The sequence below is a fragment of the Nicotiana tabacum genome, chromosome 16 (assembly GCF_000715075.1).
Source record: "Nicotiana tabacum cultivar K326 chromosome 16, ASM71507v2, whole genome shotgun sequence".
Lineage (NCBI taxonomy): Eukaryota > Viridiplantae > Streptophyta > Magnoliopsida > Solanales > Solanaceae > Nicotiana > Nicotiana tabacum.
The window spans coordinates 104,964,437-104,988,082 of NC_134095.1; the positions used below are offsets into that span (position 1 = coordinate 104,964,437).

A 23,646-nucleotide genomic window follows, 5' to 3' on the forward strand; every position below is an offset into this window, starting at 1 on the left:
CAACAATAACTATAACCAACAATAGCAACAACAACAATATAATCTAATATGAGTTTCTCCGATTATCTTAACAATCATATTGAGCGGCAAGCTCGTTTTTACTCATAACAAGATATAAATTGAATCCAACTCTTATCCCACAACTTAGTTTACAACCTTTACAACATCATGCTTATATGTACCATATTATTTCTAGTTTAAAACATCCACAAAATGCTTTCCAAAATATCCCCCATACGTCTAACACCTTAATGTTTATCGTCAATCACTTATTTTTCATCTTTTCTTCTTCAATCAACTTAATTAACACCTATAAAAACTTTAAAACAGAAGCCACAATATTATTAAATTATTTTTGACAATTCCCATCTACCACAAACCATATATTTAGCCACAAAATAGTCTAACAAAAAAGACAACCATATCCCATATTCTGTCAAGTGTTGTCCTATGATTTTTCACACAACCAACACAAGATTAACCTTACGCACAATCAAGAAGATGTTATACATACCTTGTAAAGAAGTAAAAACTTGAAACCCTATCTCAACTTAGCTCACAATAGCCCTCAATCATACCACAACATCATAGAAGCATTTTCTTGTAGTCTTTAACACCTTTGATGATGATTTGAGTTAATTTTTCTTGAGTTTGATTCTTGGGATTTTAGGATATGTTAGGTAGGGTTTTGGAGAGCTTGAGAGTTTTTTTGGTGTGAGTAACATATATATCTTTGACGAGGTATAAGGGGATAAGACCACCGCCTCAATTCTCTACGTAGATGGGTAAGCTGCCTGCTTGGCAGCTTGAGCAGTGCAATTTCAGACACTTGTATCTCTCGACTCCACTATCATATTGACAAATGATTTTCAGTGTTAGAAATTGGACACATGGAGCTTTAAGTACATATAAAGATCTCCTTGTAACTCTCAACAGATTGGGAGAAAACTGCGTCGCAACCTGGCCTATAAACCTGCCAGTTTCTCCAAAGTGCGGCAACGTGACTTGGCGACCCTACTTTAGAAATCCATAATTCTCTGCCCCGATATCGTATGAATAAATAACTTAGACCAGCGGAAACTAGGTTCCAAGACATTCATTTTGGTATGAGATATGTCCCAGAATGACATCATAAAGCTTATGAATTTAATTTCTAAAAAGGCTCGTTACAAGGCAAATCTTAACTCGATTTTTCCGTAAGTTAAATCTAATTTTTGCCAAACTTTATATTTTATGTCCAAATATATAGTCCTATTATGACTTTACATGGATTTAAATCATGATTAACAAGTCTCATATTTATTATACATCACCTTAGGATGCACAGGGTGTAACAACAAACTTATGGACTTTCGATAAAACTTATCTTTTTCAATTTGCTTAGCTTCTATGCCTTCCAACCATCTTGGTACTTGTTATTCATGATCTTAAATATTTGTAACTTTCACGGTAACATGATTAACTTTATAAACTTTTCAAAGATGATTTCATTTCTGAGCTTACATCAATTAACTTACGACGTACTCTTACGTACAAAAACATGGGGTGTAACAGCGTATGCTTGCTCTCTTCATTAGATTCATGCCTTCTTGAAGTTTTTTCCTTCTTCTTTTTCTAAACTCCCTTCTTGCCTTTCTTCTTCTTATCATCTTCAATTTTCAGCTCCTTTCCACTTTCTTTTTTTCTGACACCACCTCTTTTTGGACTAGAGTGGGTTCTTTCAACACTTCCCTGCTTCACAAGGTCATAGTATTTACCGTTTCATTGGGATTCTTCTCAGTATCACCTAGAAGAGTACCTGGGATTCTCTCAAACAATATAGTTGCAGTTTTTCCCACTCGTCTCTCCAAGTTACGCAAACCTGTCCTAAGTTCTTTGATAACTACACTATGAGCATCTAGCCTCCCATCCGTCTTGACAATGAATGACTTTATCATATCTTCTAACCCAAACTGAATTGGCTATTGAGGCTGAAACATCGGCCTCTGCTGATTTTGGAAGCTTGGGGCTCCTTGTCCCTAAAATCTGGAGTTATTTTGTTGCCATGTGTTGTCATGCCCCCTTTTTCTAGAGCGAAATTAGGTTTATGACATTTGAAGAGACAACTCATTCCTTTTGGAAATTGGGTTTGCATTTGAAGAGTCCCCACCTAATGATTAGGGTGCATTAGGACACCAAAAGAGATTGATTTGAATAACCAGAGATAGGGTAAGGGCTTGAAATTATTCTAAGGGGGAGGTGTTAGGCACCTCTCAAAATCCACTAGTGTGGTTCCCGGCAAGACAATTATTGTGAATTTAGGGTGCAATTAACATGTAGACAAATAAGGCTCAAATAAGAGGGGATTTCATATAATGGTTTGCAAATAAACAAAGTTTGGAAGAGCAAAGAAAGCTGATTTTTTAAAGAAGGAGTTGAAATGATAAAAGAAATAAAGAAATAAGGGAAAGGGGGTCCTAGGTTTATTAACAATATGGATTACCCCACACAATGTCCGGTAATCACTCCTCAATAAGGGGCTACACGTGACATTATCGTGTGGTCATCATATCCATATCTACCCTTCTCACTCCGTTAAGGTATTTATAGTGCGGATTGGTCTCGTTTACTTATTGCATGCTATTACCCGTCCCAATCCTATCAGTCCCGGAGGCATTTAGGACTACTAATCCTAAAAGGGAGGGATATTAGGCTTATTTGTAGTTTCAAAGGAAAAAACTCTAAGGCGACATACAAAACACGTATTGCAAATTGGGGAAAGCATATAACAAGCAGAGGCTCAGATATACCTCCTTGAACAAAGAAGCACGTAATTAGCATGACTTGCACATACTGTTTAGGTCTGATTTAAAAGGTATTAACGAGTGAGAGGAAATTGTTGAGACAGTTTCAGCTTATCACATAGCTCAGATAAGAAGTCTGAATCAGGCCTGCCTGCTTGTTGTAATTATTAACAGAAGCAGATTCAGTTTTTATTACCCTAAGGCTTGCCTAAGTGTTTGAACAGGGGTCCTATAGGCATGGTATCTACTGGATTCAGAAAACAATTAAATAGTAAGGATCGAAATGAACTGTTTGAATGCATATTCGTTAAACTTGCTAAGTGATAAAATCAGATTATTAAAAGAGATGCAGGATTTAAACGAATTGATTACAAGTCCTGCGGATGATAGTAGCCATTATTATCGATTTTATGTCTAACACTGAGTGAAGTGAATCAGATTTTATTAGAAAATCCTATAGGCTCGTTTTCTATACGTTGCTGATTTTAAAACCTTATAGACATAGTATCTAAATACGGACCTTGTTTTAAACCTTATGCAGAATTGAACATTTCTATAGGCATAATTTCTATATGAAGTTAAATATGCAGAATCCTATAGACATGATTTCTATATGAAGTTAAATATGCAGAATCCTATAAACATGATTTCTATATGAAGTTAAATATGCAGGATCCTATAGACATAATTTCTATATGAAGTTAAATATGCAGAATCCTATAGACATGATTTCTAAGTGAAGTTCGAATATGCAGAATCCTATAGACATGATTTATATATGAGGTTGAGTATGCAGGAATATAGTAATTCTATAGTCATGATTTCTACCTTTTGCATACGTAGTTACCCACCCTTTTTCACTAACCAGCCCCAAATGTTTGTTACAAATTATTACAAACCAGAATAAATAAAATTACATCCAAACACAAATAAAAGTACAACCAGAGAAATCCTAATTCTGACTTCCTCTCTGAGTTACAAGATAAACCCAACTCAAAGACCATTGATCCAAAGCCTTTCTCCAATTTGAGTGTGTCAGAGTTCCCTAAGAGCCTCAATAGGACTCCGGGCAGTGCTTACACCCAAATTGTATTATCAGAATGGGGATAAGTGCAGTGTGGAAGGGCCAGCCCTCAAGTGTCTAAGTTTAGAGGGAGCTCAAGGGGGTCCCAAGGCAAGCCTCACGAGAGGGGGGGGCGCAGAACTTAAAGTCTAAGAGAGAGTGCAAGTGCAGAAACAGAACTTTAAGAACTAGGGAAGTAAAGAAAAGGGAAAAGGGTACTGGAAATAGCTACAGAATTGATAACTTTGCATAAAAGGAGGTCGGGGATTGGGAACTGATTGCAGAGAGCCCATGCTTGGCAAAGGGTAAGCTTTGGGCATGCACAGCAATGGAGATGCTGGCATGCCTATAAGCTTACCAGAACATACAACAACAAAGAATCATAGGGGTTAGGATCCTAGGGGGATCAAGCTTGAGTCATGGATAGTAATATTCAGTATTGTCATGCCTTAAGCAAACCATAGTATCAAACACATTGGGGCAGGTGTTTGGGGTTCATAACAGGACATGTAGAAGGAAATTACAACATGCTAAAGTAAGTATTGAACTATACATAAGCAGTAGACAGACAAGAAGGTAAAAGTATTAAGTAAACACATTGTTGTGATTGCTAAAAATCTTAATCAGAACATACCAGTTTCAAAGAGGCAAAGTATAATAAAAGCAAGTAGCAGGACTTGAAAACAGGCCACAATACAAGTAACAAGAGAGAATGCCTTTTGAGGGTGAGTGTGAGTTCAGAAAACTAAGAGTGTCTGTGTGTGTTTGTGTCAATGAAAGAGCATGGTATTTATAGTTTGAAAACAGGCAGAGAATAAGGCAAGAAAATAACCATGTACCAATTAAAATCAATCAGTAGAAGAACTTTCTTAATTAGGGAGTTGGAACTTAAATGGTAATGAACAAAAATCATTTAAGGAAAGAGATCAAATAAGCATCTTGTGCAAAGTAGACAATTAGGGGTAAATACATAGGAGTTCAATTAATGGAAGGATCTTTGAAATACACGGTTAAACAAATAAGGTAAGAATCAATCAGTACATAGTAAATCAAGGAGTCAGAGATTCGAAATTACTGGTTCATAAATAAACCAAGTCAGAAAGGCTAAGGAAAGTTTTCAAATCAAACCAAGAAACAGGGAAATTAGTAAAACAAGGAAAGCATCAATCAGACTTACACAAGGAGGTCTGAAATCAGTCAAAAATTAAAAGTCATTTTAGAGGGGAAGCTCAGCATATATAAAGAGCACACAAGTATTAGGCATGCGAGGCTGAATTAGGACAAAGAAAGTGTCATGCAATTACAAAATCAGTAAGTAGTGGACTATAGGAACATGGTAGTCACATAGGTCAATTTCAGTAACTCAGCAATGGAGAAGGGAGAGAGTATCAAATATCATGCAAAGGGTCCAGTAAAAAGACCTTAGAAGAGTTTAGCAGGGATTCAAAATCATATAAAGAAATAAAAGATTTTGAAATTCAGTCGAGCAACAGATGAAACAACTTCAGAAACCCAAATAGGTCCAAAGAAATTAGGGTTTTGAAACCAAACAAGTTCAGAGATGAAGGAAAAGCAAATCACATAGCAAATAGCCTCAAAACTCGAGTGAACCCCCCAAATTTAAGGTTTTCACCATCAATCGAGTATAGAGATGAAAGACAAAAGAATTAGGCAAAAATATCAACGAAGAAAATAAAATCAGAAACCTTAAGAAAGGGTCAGGACTTTTAACATAAAGAAATACAGTAGAAGAACAACATAAGAGACACAGTAGGAGAATCAACATAAGAAACACAATAGAAGAACATCATAAGAAACACAGTAGAAGAATCAACATAAGAAACATAGTAGAAGAAAGACATGTTTAAAAAAATCAGAAAAGCTTCGAAATAACTTAACAAAACCCTAAATCGGAAAAGATAAAGGTTTTGAATGTAAGGTTTTGAAAGAAACTTTAAGAAAACTTTTAAAAAGTTTGGAGAGAACACAGATCGATAACGGATCTAAAAGAATCAGAAGAACCTCGAAGGTTAGGGTTTCAAAAGAAACCCAAAGGGTGAGAAAGGCTTGGAAATCATCAATCTAAGTAGGAGAGGTCGAGATCGGGCTTGAATAGCCATAGCCGGCCGGAGCAAGGTCGAGGATGGTCGGAGACAGCCATAGCACTGAAAACATCTGAGGTCTAGACCAAATTTCTTCAAGGTCTGGCCTTGAGGCCATGATAATCGAGCATGCAGGAGTCGTAGGAGGTAGATACAGGCCATCAATGGCTTTGGAAGCCCTGGATGTGGTCGATTTTAGGTGATGATTGAAGGTGGCGGCTAGGGTTTTTGAAAGAGATTGAGAGAGAATTGGGAGATGGGGAATTCAAGGTCGGCTTCAGACGGGAAATGATTATGGTTAGGGGATAATGGGGAATTAAAAAAGGAAAGGGAAATGGGGACCGTTGATCGGGGAGATTAACGGTTGAGATTAGAAAAGGTAGGTGGGAAACGGGTCTGGGTTGGTTTGAACGGGGTTTGGATCAGGGTAATTGGGTTTGAGATTGGATTTAATTGAGGGTTGATTTAGGGCTATAATTGAAATAAACGAGGCTAGCATTTAAATGGCAACTTTTCCCTTGTTTGATTTTATAAAAATGGTAAAATAATTTTTGAAAATAAATTAAAGGCACTAAGATGATTAATAATATATAATTATCAAATAAAAAATACTGGAGCCAATTTTATAAATATAATTTCAATTAAATCTTAGAAGAGGCTAATATTGCAATTATATACAATATTTAGCCTAAAAATGCCAAATAAATTTGTAAAAATATGCAAAAAAATTATTTTAGTATAAATATGAGAATCCACTAAATGAATCACCAAAAATGATAATTTTGGGGATAATTATTGGTTTTATTCTTGATGAAATAGAGCAATAAATTGATTTAAAAACCTTTTAAAATTGGGAAAAATAATGAAACCTTGGGACATACTTATATATGCATATACATGCTATTTTAAAAGTATTTTATATATTAAAAATATACAGAGAAAAATTGGGTATCAACATGTGTTTGTTATACCCCTAGGTGAACTCCATGAAAAACGGGGGTCCTTCTGACCCATTGCATTGAAGTTATAATTACCAACAGCATTAACTATCTCTATTGAAGCTTGACACTCATGAGTAGGGTGCCCTCTTTAACATATATCACAGGCTGCATGAGGCTCATTATGTATTGAGGCCAATGGCAGCTTCCTTATTTCTTTGGCCATGGCATCAAGTTGTACCTGCACAGATGTATTAGTATCAACCTAGTGAACACCAGTTGATCTTTTTCTTTTAGCAATCTCCGAGGGCCACTGATTTGCATCTTTAGATAACTCATCTAGAATAGTGACTATCTCCTCTGAATTTTTCTTCATCAACGGTCCTCCAGCTGCATTGCTTAATGTTTTGCGTGAGGCTGGTGTCAAACCATCCCAAAAGTTCTGGAGTTGCATCTAGAGTTCAATTCCTCTGTGTTGACACTTTCTGATAATCACTTTAAGCCTCTCCCATGCTTCAAACACAATCTCAATCTCATTCTGGTAGAAGTTACGGATTTCTCTTCCAAACTTTCCCGTCTTAGCTGAGGAGAAATATTTAGCAAGAAATTTTCCGGTCATCTCATCCCATGTTCTAATTGATCCATGGGGTGAGCTTCAAAGCCAATGCTTTGCATCATCTTTCAAAGTGAAGGGGAATGCCCTTAAGTACATTGCATCTTGTGACACACCATTATATTTAAAGGTGTTCATTATCTCCTTAAAGTCCATTAGATGATTGTTTGGATCTTCATTCATCTTTCTAAAGACACAACTATTTTGGAGGGTTTGGAGAAACCCTTGCTTTTACTCGAAATTATTGGCTACAACTGAAGGTGGTTTCACACTTGATAAACCTTGGTTGTAGATCGGTCTGGCATAATCGCCAAGTGATCTCCCTTGGCTGGGAGCTATGTTTCCGAACTTGTCACGACCCACACCGATGGGCCGCAACGGGCACCCGGTAACTTACTCAATCGAATACCTACATAACGTATTTTTCATATCATACTATCATAGGTAAATGAGCCAGAGAGGCTATCGTGAGATAAGTAGAATAAAACATGGGGAAATACTCATCATTGGACGACTAACATGTACTCCAAACTTATTCATATGACATACATGCCAATAAGGTCGATATGATCCTTTATATACTCAAAACTTAGGCCGACAAGGACATACAAGAATCTGTTTACATGACATCTGTCTACAAGCCTCTAAGAGTACATACTTATCGTAAAGCTCGGGACAGGACCTCGCCATACCAAACAATGCATGAACTACTCATACTGACTAAATAAGCAACTCTGGAGCAAATGGAGCGCACCCACATCTTCCGCTGAGTTGATAGCCTACTTGGAGGACTCTCGGCCTATCTATCGGGACCTACAGGCATGACACATAGCGTCCCCAGACAAAACGGATGTCAGTACAAATAATGTACCGAGTATGTAAGGCACATAAATAAGTACATAAAAGACATGGAAGAAATATAGAGTACATGACTCAACCTATAAGTCTGTACAATTTTGTAAATCATGAAATACTTATAGTGTCATGCATATGCGTATGAATATCATGTCGTGCATAAGTACATCTGTTCATAATATCATCAAGCCTTTGAGGGCATCCCATCATATCATCTCGGCCATTGTGGGCAAATTACTAACGTATACCAGCTGATCAGGTGGTGGTGCGTATATAACGCCATAACCTTTTCCCATATCCCATATATATATAATATATGCATATATAATACCATCTGGTTATGGGTCAATGTACATATATAAATGCATAAAATACATGTGTCAATGCACATGTATAAATGCATGAAATGCATAAGAAACACATTAATAAGATTTTCTTGGAATCCCATAAAAATCAATATGTTTTTCGGATAAACTTTATGAAATACGTATTTTTCTGAGACCTATGAATAGAAGATATAATAATAATTCACATGGAGAATTAAAAATACAAACACCCCTAGTATTTCTGTGAATAGATTCATTTATGAAAATTGTGCATTTGCTCGTTTTGTTTGTCGTATAGATTATGCCAAAAGGAATAAGAGATAGCCTTAACATACCTGAACCGATTCTCTTTTGCGAAAACACGTAACGACAAATCGAAGTAGGAAAAATCTGTATGATATTATCAAGCTTTATTTGAATTAGCATCTCGACCAATCCAGATTCACGCTTCTTTTTCCCTTTTGTGTTTGTACACTCAACATAGTGTAATTTTAAAGATCAATTCACATAAAAGCTTAAATCCTCACAAAAAGATGAACCAAGAAATGGCTTTTAGGTAAAGTGATTCATCCATTACTAGCATCCGAACATAATAAGGTAAGAAACCTTCTTAAAATTGTTGGCTTGAACTCCATCCGTAAGGGAATCTCCAACAAGTCTTAGCATCACTCTTTGAATAAGGTAAGAGATCTCTTAAAGTTTTATGTTGTGGACCCCACTTTGATAATGACTTGGCCACAAATCTCTTTAATTGTGCCACCTTGCTACATGGTGTAAGAGTCACCATATTGGGCTTTAATTCTCACTTAATTTGCTGCCACATTGGAGCTTATCCAAATAATTTAATCACTTAGTTAATCTTTTATTAAAATCCATAATTAACTAATTTCCCACATAATTAAGAATTATCTCAAATTACTTATAATGCTACTAACTTTTAACACACCTTATATATCTTACTATCACAGTCGTGTGTTATCTTATATGACACTAGTCCATGAATACGGGATATAATAGTTTGGACCGTATTTTATTCCCAAATTGCCAAACTTAGAGAAATTTCATTTTCTCCAATTTGCTTACCCTCTCTCTTTCATGAATATTCTCATCACTTTTTTGGAATAGCATAATACTTATAATCCCAAAATAATCTCATTCCCGAGCTTACGTCGATTAACTTACGACGAAACATTAACGTAAAAAAAATACGGGACGTAACATCTCATTTTTGAGCTCTCGTCAATTTATTTATGGTGTACTTTCATATACAAAAATGTAGGGTGTAACATCATTACCCCCTTTGGAACATTCGTCCTCGAATATTGGCTAATGCACTTGTCATTCTTACAACACACACCTCTTGCGAATACTTTAGTACTCCTCTTGCCTCTTAGGCATCTATTTTGTGAATGAATCCTATAAGCCAGGGCATTCCCCCCTTTAGGCCTCTTTCTTGCACCACGACTTGTAGTTAGAATCCTTCCAATCTCGTAACTGTTGATACCTTCTATCATGCAGCCTGTACGACTCTAACCTTGTAAGTGTGCCTATGCGACTCTTCCTTCCTTTCTCCTCCAGTTTATAGCCAATCTCTAGGCCTCACTTTATATACTAAGCTTGACAAGATGTCCCTCTGGGTATCTATAGGTATACTAAAGTTCTTCATCTGGTACTTTTGTTGAACTTAGGGATATTGCTATATCTTGTTTCATAGACCCAGTTATCTATCCGTATGACTTTACTGCGGCTAGATAGGTCGTACTATATTGTAAATCTTACTTCGATTTATCGCTGCTGAGGTCTGTTACCAAACTCCATGTTACTCTTGTTGTTTATCCTATATGTATGAATCTGAGTCCTTTAATGCTTCTTCATTACTGTTCATCTAAAGACTGATGGCCTTATCTCATCTCGTACCTTACAACTTTTACCCATCCATTGTTGATTTACCTCAATGTTGACCTACATCCTTCCATTGATGACTTGAAACTTCTTATTTAATATATTACCACTAGGGCTTACGTTGCATCGTGGAACATTTGAAGTGATTTTCCTGATCCACTTTAAGGGCGATACTGTACTTCACTAATCATATTTTATAGCATCGCTACTAGAAAAAGGGCCTATGGCAACAGTTATTTTAGCAACGGTTGAACAACCGTTGCCATAGAACATCTATGGTAACGGTTACAACTGTTACAATAGCATTTAGGTGATATCAACACACTTAAGCTATACAATCGTTGCAATTATAAAACAACCGTTGCCATAGATGCATCTGGCGCAACGGTTATATAAACTGTCCCAACCCCTATTTATTTTATTTTTGAATAATTTTAATAATCAAAATATTAAGTAAAAAGACTATTTTTGCCCTTTCCCCATTAAAACCTGCGATACCCCCAATACTAGCTGATACCTCCAAATTAAGAACCCTCAGACAACTTCTTCAACTGCAAACGCCTTTCTCTCTCCAAAAATCTTCTTCTCTCGTTCACTCTAAGAAATCTGTTGAATCTTCCTCTCTATCGTATTCCTCTCTTTCACTCTCTGAACTTGGTTTAATAGGTTTTTACAAATAAGTTTTGCTGATTTAGTGGGGTGGCAAAATTTTGGGTATCGTGAAGGGGGTGGCGAAATTTTGAGGCATCTGAGCAGACTTCCTCAAAATAGGTGCTCTCCCCAAATCCCTAATTCCAACACTAGTGATTTTAGCCATGTAAGTTATTTTGATGCCTTTTTTTAACTCTTCAATCTATCCATGGAGGTTGTAGAATTGCTCTAGGGCTGGTGTATTTATATTTATATTGATTGTTGTAGGATTGCTCTAGGGCTGTGAATCTGAAGTTTTTCTTGCTTTATTTTTTTAATTTTGTGGTGTCAAATCAGTTATTTTTTGGTGAAACAGTGTTTGCTCTCCTTTTTTTCTTCTCTCTTTTGCTCCAACAAATCCAAACATGCAAAGGTTAGAGTTAATTCTGAAATGTTGCTTGTTTGTTGCATCCGCATGTGTGGATGAATTGGGATTTGCGTTTTAACAGACATTTCAAATTAATTAAATTGTCAAGTTTTCTCTTTTTCTTCTTGCTCATCTTCTTTTAATTATAAAAGTGATATATGGAGCAGAAGGAAAGAGATGAACATGAATTAAGCCAAAGCAGAAAGATATAAACCTTAAATTAATTAAATTTAACAGACCCACTTTGTGGGATTTTACTGGGTAGTTGTTGTAATGCGCAAATAGTTAATTATGTTTGTTTCTTCTAGATTCGATTCAAACCAGAACCTAATCCTAATAGGGTGAGAATTGAGATATTAACTGTTGTAGTGGAGAAACTGTGTAGGAGTTGTCCAGAAAACTACAAAACACTATCCAGAAATTTGGAAATACTGAGCTGAAAGTGCAGTTATTGTGCAGAATTATTTCTGGCCAGATTTAAATGTTTGACAAGCTTTGTAAGTTCCTTCAAATTAGTGACAATGAATTCAATGGTTCCTTCAAATTTGTGAGCTTTATGAGCTTTGTTGCACTGTTGATGCCTTAACAGCATGAATTGAACTTTTGTGGTTCCAGTGTTGAAATCCGATGCTTTGAACTTTGTTTTGGCTCTAGTTTTAGAATTTTTGTTCATTGCTGCTGTAGTTCCTTGAAACTGAATGGATTACTGATTTCCTGAATAGTCGTTGATCTAATTTGTGTTCCTCATATTCTTTTTTGCATTCTTTCCGTGACATCAAGAAACCAGAGAGTGTGATTTTGTGATTTTCCCTATTATGGCTTCTTCTTTGGTTACATTACCAAAACCAAAAGTAGAACAACTTTCATCCATTTCTCAACAAACATTACTTTCTTCATACATTTCTTTCCAAAGTAGTCTCAGGGCCTTGCCACTGTCAAAGTAGTCTATGTTGTATTAGAAAATCAAAGGTATTGTGCCAAGATTTTAAACTTCCCTTATGCTTATTCATTCACTTTATGTTTGATATATTCTCTGTAATCTCTTCTAGTGGTCTACAAACAATGGCTTTCTTTATTTCTTTCTGAACTGAAGTTGAAAAGTCTTTTGGTGATTTAAAGCAAAAATTAAATAGCTGTGGCTTTGTCTTGAAAATTATTCTGTCCTTTTACCAAGCTCAATGGTGTGCAGTGATGTTTTGTGTGAGTGATAGATTTGTTCCAAAAAGAGAGTGATAGCAAGATTTATCTGAAAAACTATCATCTTTGCTCGGGAGGCGATCTTTGTTGTTCTCATCCATCTTTAACTTCTTTAAACTGCACACTGACTGTGCCACTCGTCAACTTCCCACTCAAACATATTCCTTCTGAAATTATTGTAGCACATAGAGAAATATAGTTCAGTGTCTAACATGCCAAAGAGGGAGTATATAACTTTGGGTGTGACTCTGTAGAATGAGGCTTTGCAAATAATTTAAGTAGCTATGCTACTCTCTTAGTAGGCAAGATATCATATTAATCATATATCCGGAAAATAAATTAATAACTGCAATTCAAGTTAAATGACATATTGATCAAGTATAATTCAGAATACTAATTTAAGCATTTAGTTAAGCTTTGTGGAATATAAAAATGTACCTGGGAAGCTGTAATGCTAGAGCTGCATTTGAAGCCACGGGAGTGATGCTAACGCTCTCGCTAGCTTCAGAAACTATTTCCTGCTAAAAGTGTCGTATGAAAATTAGTAAAAAAGTATGGATAAAAATATAACAGTATTCTTAATTAGCTTACTTCATTTGCCGGCTCAACCGGACTAATGCTAACTATCTCAGTAGCTTCAGAAACAACTTCCTCCTAAAATTTGTATGAAAAATTAGTTCAAGATTCTTAGAAATAAATAACATTAATTCCATATGATAGCCTCCTGCGCATATACAGTTTCATTCCATTGATGTTTCTAATCGAGGTGTAGAAAAGTGGCTATTTGCTGCATCCAGCACTGTCCAACATGTCTATTGTCTATGTGTGATACTTGTTTGTACACTTATGAGTCTAAAATTTATGAGAAATGAACATGTCTATTGCCTGCACGTTGTTTTCTTGCTTGACTGTATCTTCAAAGTGATCTGATAACTCTAATATGATTCCTCTTAAGTCAATATTATGCCCTGGGCTGCTTCTGTACTTTGATAGTGAATTACAGCATCCCATTTGTTCACAACTGTTGAGTTTTTGTGTTTTTGAACCTTTAAAGGGTTTACCATTACTCTTGTACCTACTGTTTGTATCTTAGCAGTATGAAGTTACTCAATTGATTCTATTGTTTGTGTTCAAATACTTCTTGGCTCTCATGTGTATCTAATTTTGAACAGAGGAAAGCGGATCATGAATCAGGAAGGGCGCTCAAGTAAAAATAAAAAATTAACAAAATGCATTGCAGCTGGATCGCTTGCATCTTTGCGAAACCTAAAGGTTTCGTCATTGAAAACAAACAGAGTTATTAATGCTCCAAGGTCACTGCCTCTGCATTCTACTTCACACTAGCACAAACAGTACATGAGCAAGTGCAACAAATGCCACTGAACTCTACACCTTCTGCATCACAAGCAGTGCGTGAACAATTGCAGCATTCTACTTCTACAGGTGGATAGGTGGATCGCTGCCTCTGCATTCTACTTCTGCACCAGCACAAACAGTACATGAGCAAGTGCAACAAATTCCACTGAACTCTACCTCTCTTGCATCACAAGCAGTACGTAAACAATTGCAACAACTACCACTGGATTCCACCACTCGTGCTTCACAAACGGTACAAGAACAAGTTGAGGATTCTTCCAATCATGAAACAAACGAGCAATCCGAGGAACAAGGCAAGAACATGTAGATTTCAATAGTTAAATTCAATAACGTAATGACTTTTGGTGGCTATTTTACTTCATATTAATGTAGTTCCTTCTGCCAAAAAACGAAAAAGAGGAAAAACTTAGATGCAAAGTGTTCATGGTAGGAAAGAGCGCAAGCAAATTGTGCTAAATGAGAACAATCAACCCATGGGTCCTACTGATGATGATGTAAATGAGTTGGGTAGCTTCCTTGGTACGTTGGCAAGGAATGCGACCTTTTGTCCTCTTAATGTGTTTGATTGGAGGAAACCTGAGACAAAAGAAGATATATGAAAATATGTCAAGGTTTGAAATTCGCAATATTCAATAGTTGTGTGTGGATATTTCATATTGTTTACACCAACCTAACTGCTCTAAATTTGTAGGGAAAATATGACATTCATGAAGGTGCAAAAAAGTGGGTTTTTTCAATCAATTTGAAATGCTTGGAGAAAGTACAAAAACCAGTTATATAAAGACCATTTTGAACCCTATGAGAATGACGAGCTTCGAATGGAGAATAGGCCGGTTGATGTTCTGGATTCTCAATTTAGGGAACTTCTTAGATATTGGAACTCTGATACCTACAAGGTAAAACTGAATATTGTTCCATGATTTGCTTAAAATATCTGATATTTGTTTATTTAGAAATCATGTTCTTAGGCGAGAAATATAGTTGCTCGAGAAATATAGTGAGGGGAAAAATTCAAACATTTGACCAAGTAGAAGTAATTTTAAGCTACTTTTCTGTTCATTACCTAATTAGAATGTCAATTTTAAAAATGAGATATTGAAAAGATGAATCAAATAGAAGTAACAATAAACATTATGAAATCATATACTATTAAGCATAATTTTCTGTCCAGAGGAATATTTATATAATAATAGGAGTATAATGGTGTTAAAAGTTATCCCAACTGAGTGCCAGAAACAGTGAGATAACTGAAAACACCATCACCCTTTACTCTTTAAGAAGCTACTGTAATACAGTATGCTCATATTTAGACCATTAAGAAACATTTCAATATTCAATTCTCACCAAATCAAAACAGAAAGTTCAAGTGAAAAGGAGACAATAGAAACAATAACAAGTCCACTTGGCAGAAATTTAACAAAAGCAGCAATATTGAATTTAGAAATGTCTTTAAGATTCATAATGCTCCTCAGTGCTCTCCTCTTCATACTCTTCCTCATCATCTGCTGTAGCATCCTGGCATTGTTGATATTCTGCAATCAAATCATTCATGTTGCTCTCGGCTTCAGTGAACTCCATTTCATCCATACCCTCACCTGTGTACCAATGCAAAAAGGCCTTGCGCCTGAACATAGCTGTGAACTGCTCACTCACTCTCCTAAACATCTCCTGAATGGAGGTCGAATTGCCAACAAATGTTAATGCTCTTCCCTCTATAAACTTGTTGCATAGCAAGCTAACTACTTGCTAATGCTTATTCATTTATGAATAGAGAACGAAATGTTCGTTTATATTTGACTCTGCTCTTTATATGTATCTGAGGGAGAAACCAGCTAGCCATAACTGAAGTATGTTGTATTTTTAAAAGAAATTGCATGACATTTCTTGATAGAAGAGCTGAAAATCCCACCTTTCTGTTTTCTTCTCCCCAGGTATACTCTGATTGTTTGCTCTTTGTCTGAATGTGATGATTTATGTGAGTGATTCTCTGGTAATTGGTTTTGGTTTCAAACAGACCACAATAAAAGGCAAATTAAAAGCTAGATTTGGGATATATAACTATTCTAATCTGGAGTCTGTTAGTGCCAAGGTTCTGATTTTATTCATCAGCCAAAAGAATTGGTTATTATATTGTATTCAAGAAAGGGCAATATCATGTATTCACTGACAATGTTTCTTTTTTGTCACAGAAAATGAAAGAAACCAACACTGAGAATCGCAAAAAGTTGAGATATCCACACACTGCTGGCAAAAAAGGTTTTGCTAGAATATGGGAGGTTTGATATTTTTTTTCTTATTATTCTTTTAAATATGAACTTGCTAGCCATAATCTGAACTATTTTATACCACTTTTTATGTAACCAGGAAAAAAGGAAAAAAAGAAAGAAACTTCTGAACCTCTATCAAGTAAGGACATATTTGTGGCTATAAGAAAAAGAAATCCCGATCGAGTATACAAGGCCTCGTATGCGGATACTCTTAATAAAATTGTATGAGTTACTAATTTAAAGTTTGTTGATATCATTTATCTGTTATTAGTTATTCTCAATTTTATATACTTTCTAATCTAAAATTGACTCAATTTGGTCTTGTAGGCTGAAATGGATAGAATACAATCAACACAAGAAACTGAAGATGGCAGTCAATCAGTTGACGCGTTTGCATCCGTCATGGGACCTGAGCATCCAGGACGCCTAAGATTGTATGGACGTGGGGTTACCAAGACTTCCTTAAAAAGAAAAGTGGGAGATATTGGAACCTCTTTAAGTTCTACCGATGAGATGTTGCAACAAAAAATGGTGGAAATGGAAGAAAGGATGCAACAAAGAATGCAGGAAAAGTTCAATGCACAAAAAGATGCCATGGAACTACAAGTTGCAGTTAACTGATTTCACAACTTAAGCGTCTTAATCCAGATTTACAGGTTGATCCCAGCATGCTAGCTTTCGATGCTCGTTCACCTGGAGATGCTTCCGCTTGTTGTGCAACTAATCAATCGTCTATCTACTGGGAGTAATAATCGAGGTCAGTACGTACTCTTCTTCTCTTATTCCTCCTCCTCATCCTTCTTCTTCTTCTTCTTTTCCTTCTGTTGCTTTTCAGCCACTGCTCTCTCTGATAAGGCATAGTGACTGTTTGACGGGAAATATTTTGGTAGCTGGAAATATTTTTGATAAGCAGTAGAGCGCAAATTGGTGTGCTCACGGGAAAGTAATTGCTAAAAGATACGCATAGTGACTCGTAGATGCTCTCTTCTGCATCTTTTATCAAAGCTGAGAAAGTTTTCACAACTAGAAAGTATAGGGAAATAACACTGATCTACTCCTGCTTTTCTTCTATATATATATCAAGTAAACTTCAGTGTCTGATATAATTAACCTTCAAGAAAAACACCTCATTACATTGAAACAATAAGCAAGAAAATCAAAGGTACAAGACAGAAAAAAAAGTTTTTAATTTATAGAGAATTCAAGAAATGGCGCCAGTGAAGAATAAAGAAAATGCTGGAATGTTGAAGGTGAAGGGAGTAGTGAAGAAACCAGTTTCTAAGGCGTATTCTTTTGATAGCGATATGAAGAAAATAGCAGAAGATGATCCAAGGAAAATTGTTCATTCAATTAAGGTTGGATTGACCATTGCCTTGGTCTCATTTTTCTACTACTTTGAACCTTTCTTTCATTATGAGGGATTTGGTGTTTCTGCAATGTGGGAATCTATACAGTATGCATCTTTCAAAAGCATTAGGAACTTCCTCTAGTTTTTTCATAGATGCTCTCTTCTGCATTTTTTATCAAAGCTGAGAAAGTTCTCACAACTAGAAAGTATAGGAGAATCTATACAGTATTTGTGTGGCGTGGGTGGAAGGTCTGATTACTATAATGCATTTTGATTGAAATTAACTGTACTTGTTCTCATTCATAATGGAATCGTTGATGCATATTAGGGATATGTCTTGACCTAGATGTTTGTATGCATGCAGTTCACAAGCATATACCTGAAATCAGCTACATATCTGGTCTTTATAATTTTATAATTTTTTAGTCATAGCAGCGATATAATCTCAGGTTGTGATATTTTTGCTGTGACAAAGATTAGCATCTTTGCTCGTCCCATTCTCTTCTCCAACCCTGTTGAAAAGGTTTACTATTTCAAAATTATACTTGAAAACTCTGATGGAGGTTAAGCTATGGGTAGTAATTTACCGGACATGTTCTTGTGAGGTTAGCAGATGAAAAATTGAGTGGAAATTCTCGTGTCCTCTTTTTTACCTAGCACATATTGAAAAGACCAACAAAATCAGCCCCTACTGGGAATGTGATCCTAAAAAGAGTTGGAAACATGATCTCTTGGCTACTTTATATTACAACAAATTTTTTTCTTTAAGAGATATGACATGTTGTGTCTAGTCTACTTCAAAATTGCCTGTTTTAAGTGCTGAAATGTTGGAATTTTCTCAACTTATAAAGTTACAATCTATTAATATTTAATATATAAAAGGAGAAGCAAATCAATGCTATTATGCCAAGTGTCACAATTAAATGTCAACATGTGTCATGTTTTAGGACAAAGCTCCAATAAATTTGGAGATTAAAAAAATAGGAAAAAACTTAATTTTTTTAAATAATTAACCAATTCAGTTATTGGAGTTTTGTTAAGTCCCACGTTTTTTATACACATATTTTTTAAAATAGAAAACTAAAAATATATGATTACTCCACTTCCAAAAAATGGAACCCCACATTTTTCCTTAGTTTTTTCTTCTTATTTTCTTGCCCTACTTCTTTGTTAAAAACATGTGGCTTAATTTTATATTATTTCATTAATCTATCTTCTATATCTATTTATATATATATATATATATATATATATATAATTAAAATCCAAAAGAAAAATACAACACATTAAGTCAAGTGGCAGCCTAGAAAAAAGCCATATGGCATAATTAGTTAATAATTATTTATTTAGTTAATAATTAGTTATTGGTTTAGTTTGAATTTTAAAAAGTTACTGAAATTTATAAACCATTTATTTATGTTTAAGATAATAAATTACGTTTTTAAGATAATGGAATAAATGTAGTTATTTTGATTTAAAGTTTTTGAATTTAATTTAACGTATCTATTTTTGCAGTTATCAAAAGGAGTTACGGTAAGTTTATGTTGGATGTGGATTTAGATTGAGAACGTGGTTAAAGAAAATAATGGCAGTAGTTATCTTCATATCCTTGGGATATACTATTTTTTTGAAAAAAAAAGGTAATAAGAAACTATTGAAAAATGTCGAGAAAAAAGAGAGTAACTTAATATATAAAAGAACGTGGTTATAGAACGTGGATATAGTGTTGGATGTGGATAAAGATGTGGTTAGAGAAAATATAGGCAGTAGTTGTATAGCCTATTGTAAACAATTTAGTAGTAGTACATTTCCGTATAAACATATGCCAGATTATTGCATTTGAATCCAACTTTTAATCAATGGATCCGATTTTTTTTAAATAACTGGATGAGTTTGAATCCAACTTTTAATCAAGTAAGTTGAGAATCTTTATCACGTCCTATTGCCATTAATAACATTATGTTAAAACACTAATATTCTTTATGTAAATTCATTCATAGCAGGGTTCTCATGAGAATGACACAGGTGAAAGCCCTGAGTGAGAATATGTAGAAGATGGGCCTCCCAAAATTATATAGCAAGAAAATGACAAAAATGGTGAAAAGAAGTAAAGTAAAAATGAAAGAGAAGGATCTCCATCCATGTACGTAAGAGGTATTAGTTATCAACCTCCACTACTAATAAAATTTAAAATATTTGAGCATATTTCATTTTCAAAGAAAAACTTTGTTGCATTTCATCAGTAAATTTTTTCTACTTAATTATAATCCACAAGATTATCCTTACTGACTACTATATTTGCATCCAAAGCAGATCCGTAAAGCTACAATAAAGCAATTGACGGAACTTATTAAATTTGAAGTTTGAATTGAGAAATATTGGCAGTAATGCATATAATTGGTCATTTATGCAATCCATTTATTTGTGATGCTTTAATGGCTAATTTACAAATATTATTGAATAATACTTTAATGACAAATTGTATAAATTTTGACGCAACACTAATGTTCATCGTAGAGGAAACTGATTTTGGTAGACAAGTTACCGAAGTGTTATACAAGAGTTTAGGTGATTTTAGAGATTTAAAATATTTATAAAAGAATTTCGCATTTAAATAGCATTTGGATTTTAAAACTAATTTTTAAGTAATATGCAGGTCAGAAACTAAAACGTGCAGCCAAATTTCATCTCATGCCATATAAAGTGGACGTGTTATTTTATAATAGAAGAAGAGCACAGGTAAATATCATATATTTAACTTATATATATTTAGTGTAAAGAATATTAACACTTCAATATAATTTAACCCATTATAATCGATGTTTTTTAACACTTTTAGGTTATCAGATTAGGAAATGTGATCATTTTATATGAAGGGTATAACAAAATTTTTATAGCCAATAAATATATTTTAAGCTTAATTTTTATTTATTGTGCTATATTTTTATTATTTTCCTTTATACTACCACCAATTTGTTTCTTTTATTTAATACATTTGTTCATGCGTTATGAAGTTACTAAAAGAAGCATACTGTGGGTAAAATAATTTTTATTGACCGTGATAATTTTTTGATGAAGAATATGCTTTGTACATATATATTTTTAGAGTTCAAACCTCATTAGTATTTATTGCTTATCTTATAAATTGGAGTTGATTATAAGGAAAACTAGCATGTATATAATTTTCAGCTTAATGTAAGAGTACCACTTCTAATACTAATTTATACAACATTATTTTCACTGTCGTTTAACATAAAATTACTGATTTTTATAATAGTAAAATAATATAATATTGAAGCCAGAGATTATCCGGAGGACATTTTATGCCGGCAAAGAATATCTACTTTTGCATATGAAACTCAACGGTCCAAAGCCCACCATTAAATAGGCTCTTTGAAGAAATGTGCCCGCTTTGCAAAAAATATTGCAAGCGTACCCGTTTTTTCGCATAACTTCAGCATACGGGGCTGAAGTAGCAAAGACAATCACGCAAAACTTCAGCATTCTAGTAGCCGGGCCTGAAGTTCAGCTCTAGAGCTGAAGTTTTTGTGTTGTAAATGGGAAACTTCAGCTCTAGAGTTGAAGTTTTTTTACCACCTATTAATATTACATACTAGAGCTGAAGTTTTTTTTACCACCTATTAATATTACATACTAGAGTTGGAGTTTTTTACCACCTATTAATATTCAGCTCTAGAGCTGAAGTTTCCAGTTACAACACTAGAGTTGAAGTTTTTGTGTTGTAAATGAGAGACTTCAGTTATTCGAGGTGCTAGGATCGTCAAATATCATGCTTCGGAGAATCATATGGACGTCATTTAAGCAACATGTATTACATACAGTAAATCTTTGGATATTAGCTACCTTTGAGATCGAGGATTTAAGAACTACAGAAACAGACTAAAAGATGACAGTTGGTTGGCATGACATTAACAGAGGGTTGGGAACACATAATCATAAAAGATGACTGTTGCAATGAGGAGTGCCTGCAAATTTCTTCTAGAATAGATTAGAGTTTTCTTGTGGCTTTATAATTCCATCCATGCTACTGAGTAGCTATGGCCTATGGACCAGTGAAAACCTTGCACTCTTTACGTTCATTATATTGGGGGGGTGAGGTTGTGATGGTGATGGAGAAGGAGGAGGAGAAAGGGAACTGAATTTATTTAAGAAGTGGGTACAAGTTAAAAGTTTTAAAAAAAAATGGGTATAGGTTAAATGGGGGCGACCAAATAGGGCGCCCCGTGTAATTTCTACGAAGAAATGGCAAGCATGTCATATGTGACGTGAGATTTTTATTTCTTTAAAGATATAAATTGAAGCAAAAACAAGGTTAGCAAGGGAAACAAAAAGTTTAACCTTTGATATACAATTTTCACCTAAGGAGAGGGATACTCTAATCATTTGTCATAGAAGGGAATTGACATTGACAAATACATTGAAAATAAATTGGTATATTTTTATAATGGTTTAATCTTAAGTTAATTGTAGCTTGGTGTGTTTCTTTGCAGGATGATGCATATTTCATAAATTTATTATTCCTAAAAGGTTTGCTATGATTTTTCCAATTTTTATATGTTGGAAGCAAATTGTAAAAAAGATACTTCAACTCATTCAAGAAAAAAAAAGGTTTGTCATCATAAATACGATACTATTAGTTTGTCATCATGAAGACGATATTGTTCTTTGTTAGATTAGTTTTTCTTTTTATTTATAATTATTATACTTTCCCTATTTGTTACTAATTCAATAAATTTTACAGGCAACGAGCATTTTGATGAGACGAAACATGAATAGTAGAAGCATTACATTTCACATCATCTTGATTTTGCTAATAATCTAAGTCAACTATAAGTTGATTATATTCTCTCTGAATGTTGATGCATTTTGATTCCAATGAAAGTGTGGCTTTCTACCTATTACGATGAACTTAAAATTGATTTTATAATTTTAGGACAAAAGATAGCACAAAATTATAGTGACTACTTAAAAATGAAAGGCAAGGTTTTATATCGACTACTAAAAAGCATTTAAGTAGGAATTATGATTGAGAACTACAAATACTTTTACAAGATATATCAGCTTATTGTATTAACTTTACTTTTCAAAATTTCATGACTAATTATTTCTAAATAATTCGTATGATTGTTTGGAGGGAATTGTTTGCTATTATAATTTTAGCTAGAGACCGCGCATCGCGTGCGGGTAGAGTACTAGTTAGAAGAATGAAAGGGAAGATGCAACCAACCCATTCTCTACTTACAAAGCTACAATTAGAGAAAATTCTATTATACCCATTCTTATTTAATGACTTTATTTATTCTCTTTTGTAGGTGGAGCAACTGAAGAAAGGGAAGATGGAGAAGGTGGAGCAACTGAAGAAAGGGAAGATGGAGATAGTGAAGATCTAGACCTTACCTAAGAGGAACTTTGAGATGTTGTCGATATTCTTGGAGTCTTTTGTTATAACATTTGAAACTTTAACTTTTGAAGTGTTGAACTGTAAAACTTATGTAATTGGGTTAAAACACTTTGCTATTATCGTTATTCTTAGCTTATTGGACATGAAAGATTATGAAGTGTTTTATCTTTTTATTTATATAATTTCCAGGTATAATTACAAATATTTCCAGGTAGTAATGTCAATTAAATGTTTAAAATAACCTAATAGAACCGTTGCAATAAGCACAAATGTTGTTGCCATAGACATTCTAAATCGTTCCGATAGGTCTTGCAAACAGTTCCAAAAAGTGTGACAAACTCATGCAATTGGCAATTGAATCCGATGCAATAGAAACAAAACCGTTACGGTAGCGTA

The 23,646-nt window shown here is 34.5% G+C and overlaps 1 protein-coding gene across 16 annotated transcripts; it reads left to right on the top strand.

Annotated features, from left to right (window-relative positions):
- Window positions 1-11,086: 11,086 nt before the first annotated feature.
- On the top strand, window positions 11,087-23,391 carry LOC107797972 (uncharacterized). Of its 16 annotated transcripts, none has more exons than XM_075233185.1 (10): window positions 11,087-11,399; window positions 14,009-14,824; window positions 14,905-15,109; window positions 16,403-16,489; window positions 16,578-16,702; window positions 16,808-17,237; window positions 19,829-19,971; window positions 20,485-20,567; window positions 22,340-22,376; window positions 23,162-23,391. In XM_075233185.1, the coding sequence occupies exons 7-10, from the start codon at window positions 19,884-19,886 to the stop codon at window positions 23,248-23,250; spliced, it is 297 nt and encodes a 98-aa protein (XP_075089286.1). In that variant the 5' UTR covers window positions 11,087-11,399; window positions 14,009-14,824; window positions 14,905-15,109; window positions 16,403-16,489; window positions 16,578-16,702; window positions 16,808-17,237; window positions 19,829-19,883; the 3' UTR covers window positions 23,251-23,391. The 16 variants fall into 16 exon arrangements, 4 of the variants coding, with proteins under 4 accessions (XP_075089286.1, XP_075089285.1, XP_075089287.1 ...); XM_075233184.1 differs by having other exon boundaries at window positions 19,832-19,971; XR_001650801.2 differs by lacking the exon at window positions 22,340-22,376 and having other exon boundaries at window positions 19,832-19,982.
- Window positions 23,392-23,646: the final 255 nt, after the last annotated feature.

Coding starts and splice junctions, on each gene's coding strand:
- LOC107797972 (XM_075233185.1), top strand. CDS start 19,884: ATGGGCCTCCCAAAATTATATAGCAAGAAAATGACAAAAATGGTGAAA. Junction 20,568..22,339: donor ATAATAGAAGAAGAGCACAG/GTAAATATCATA, acceptor GTTTCTTTGCAG/GATGATGCATATTTCATAAA. Junction 22,377..23,161: donor AAATTTATTATTCCTAAAAG/GTTTGCTATGAT, acceptor TCTCTTTTGTAG/GTGGAGCAACTGAAGAAAGG.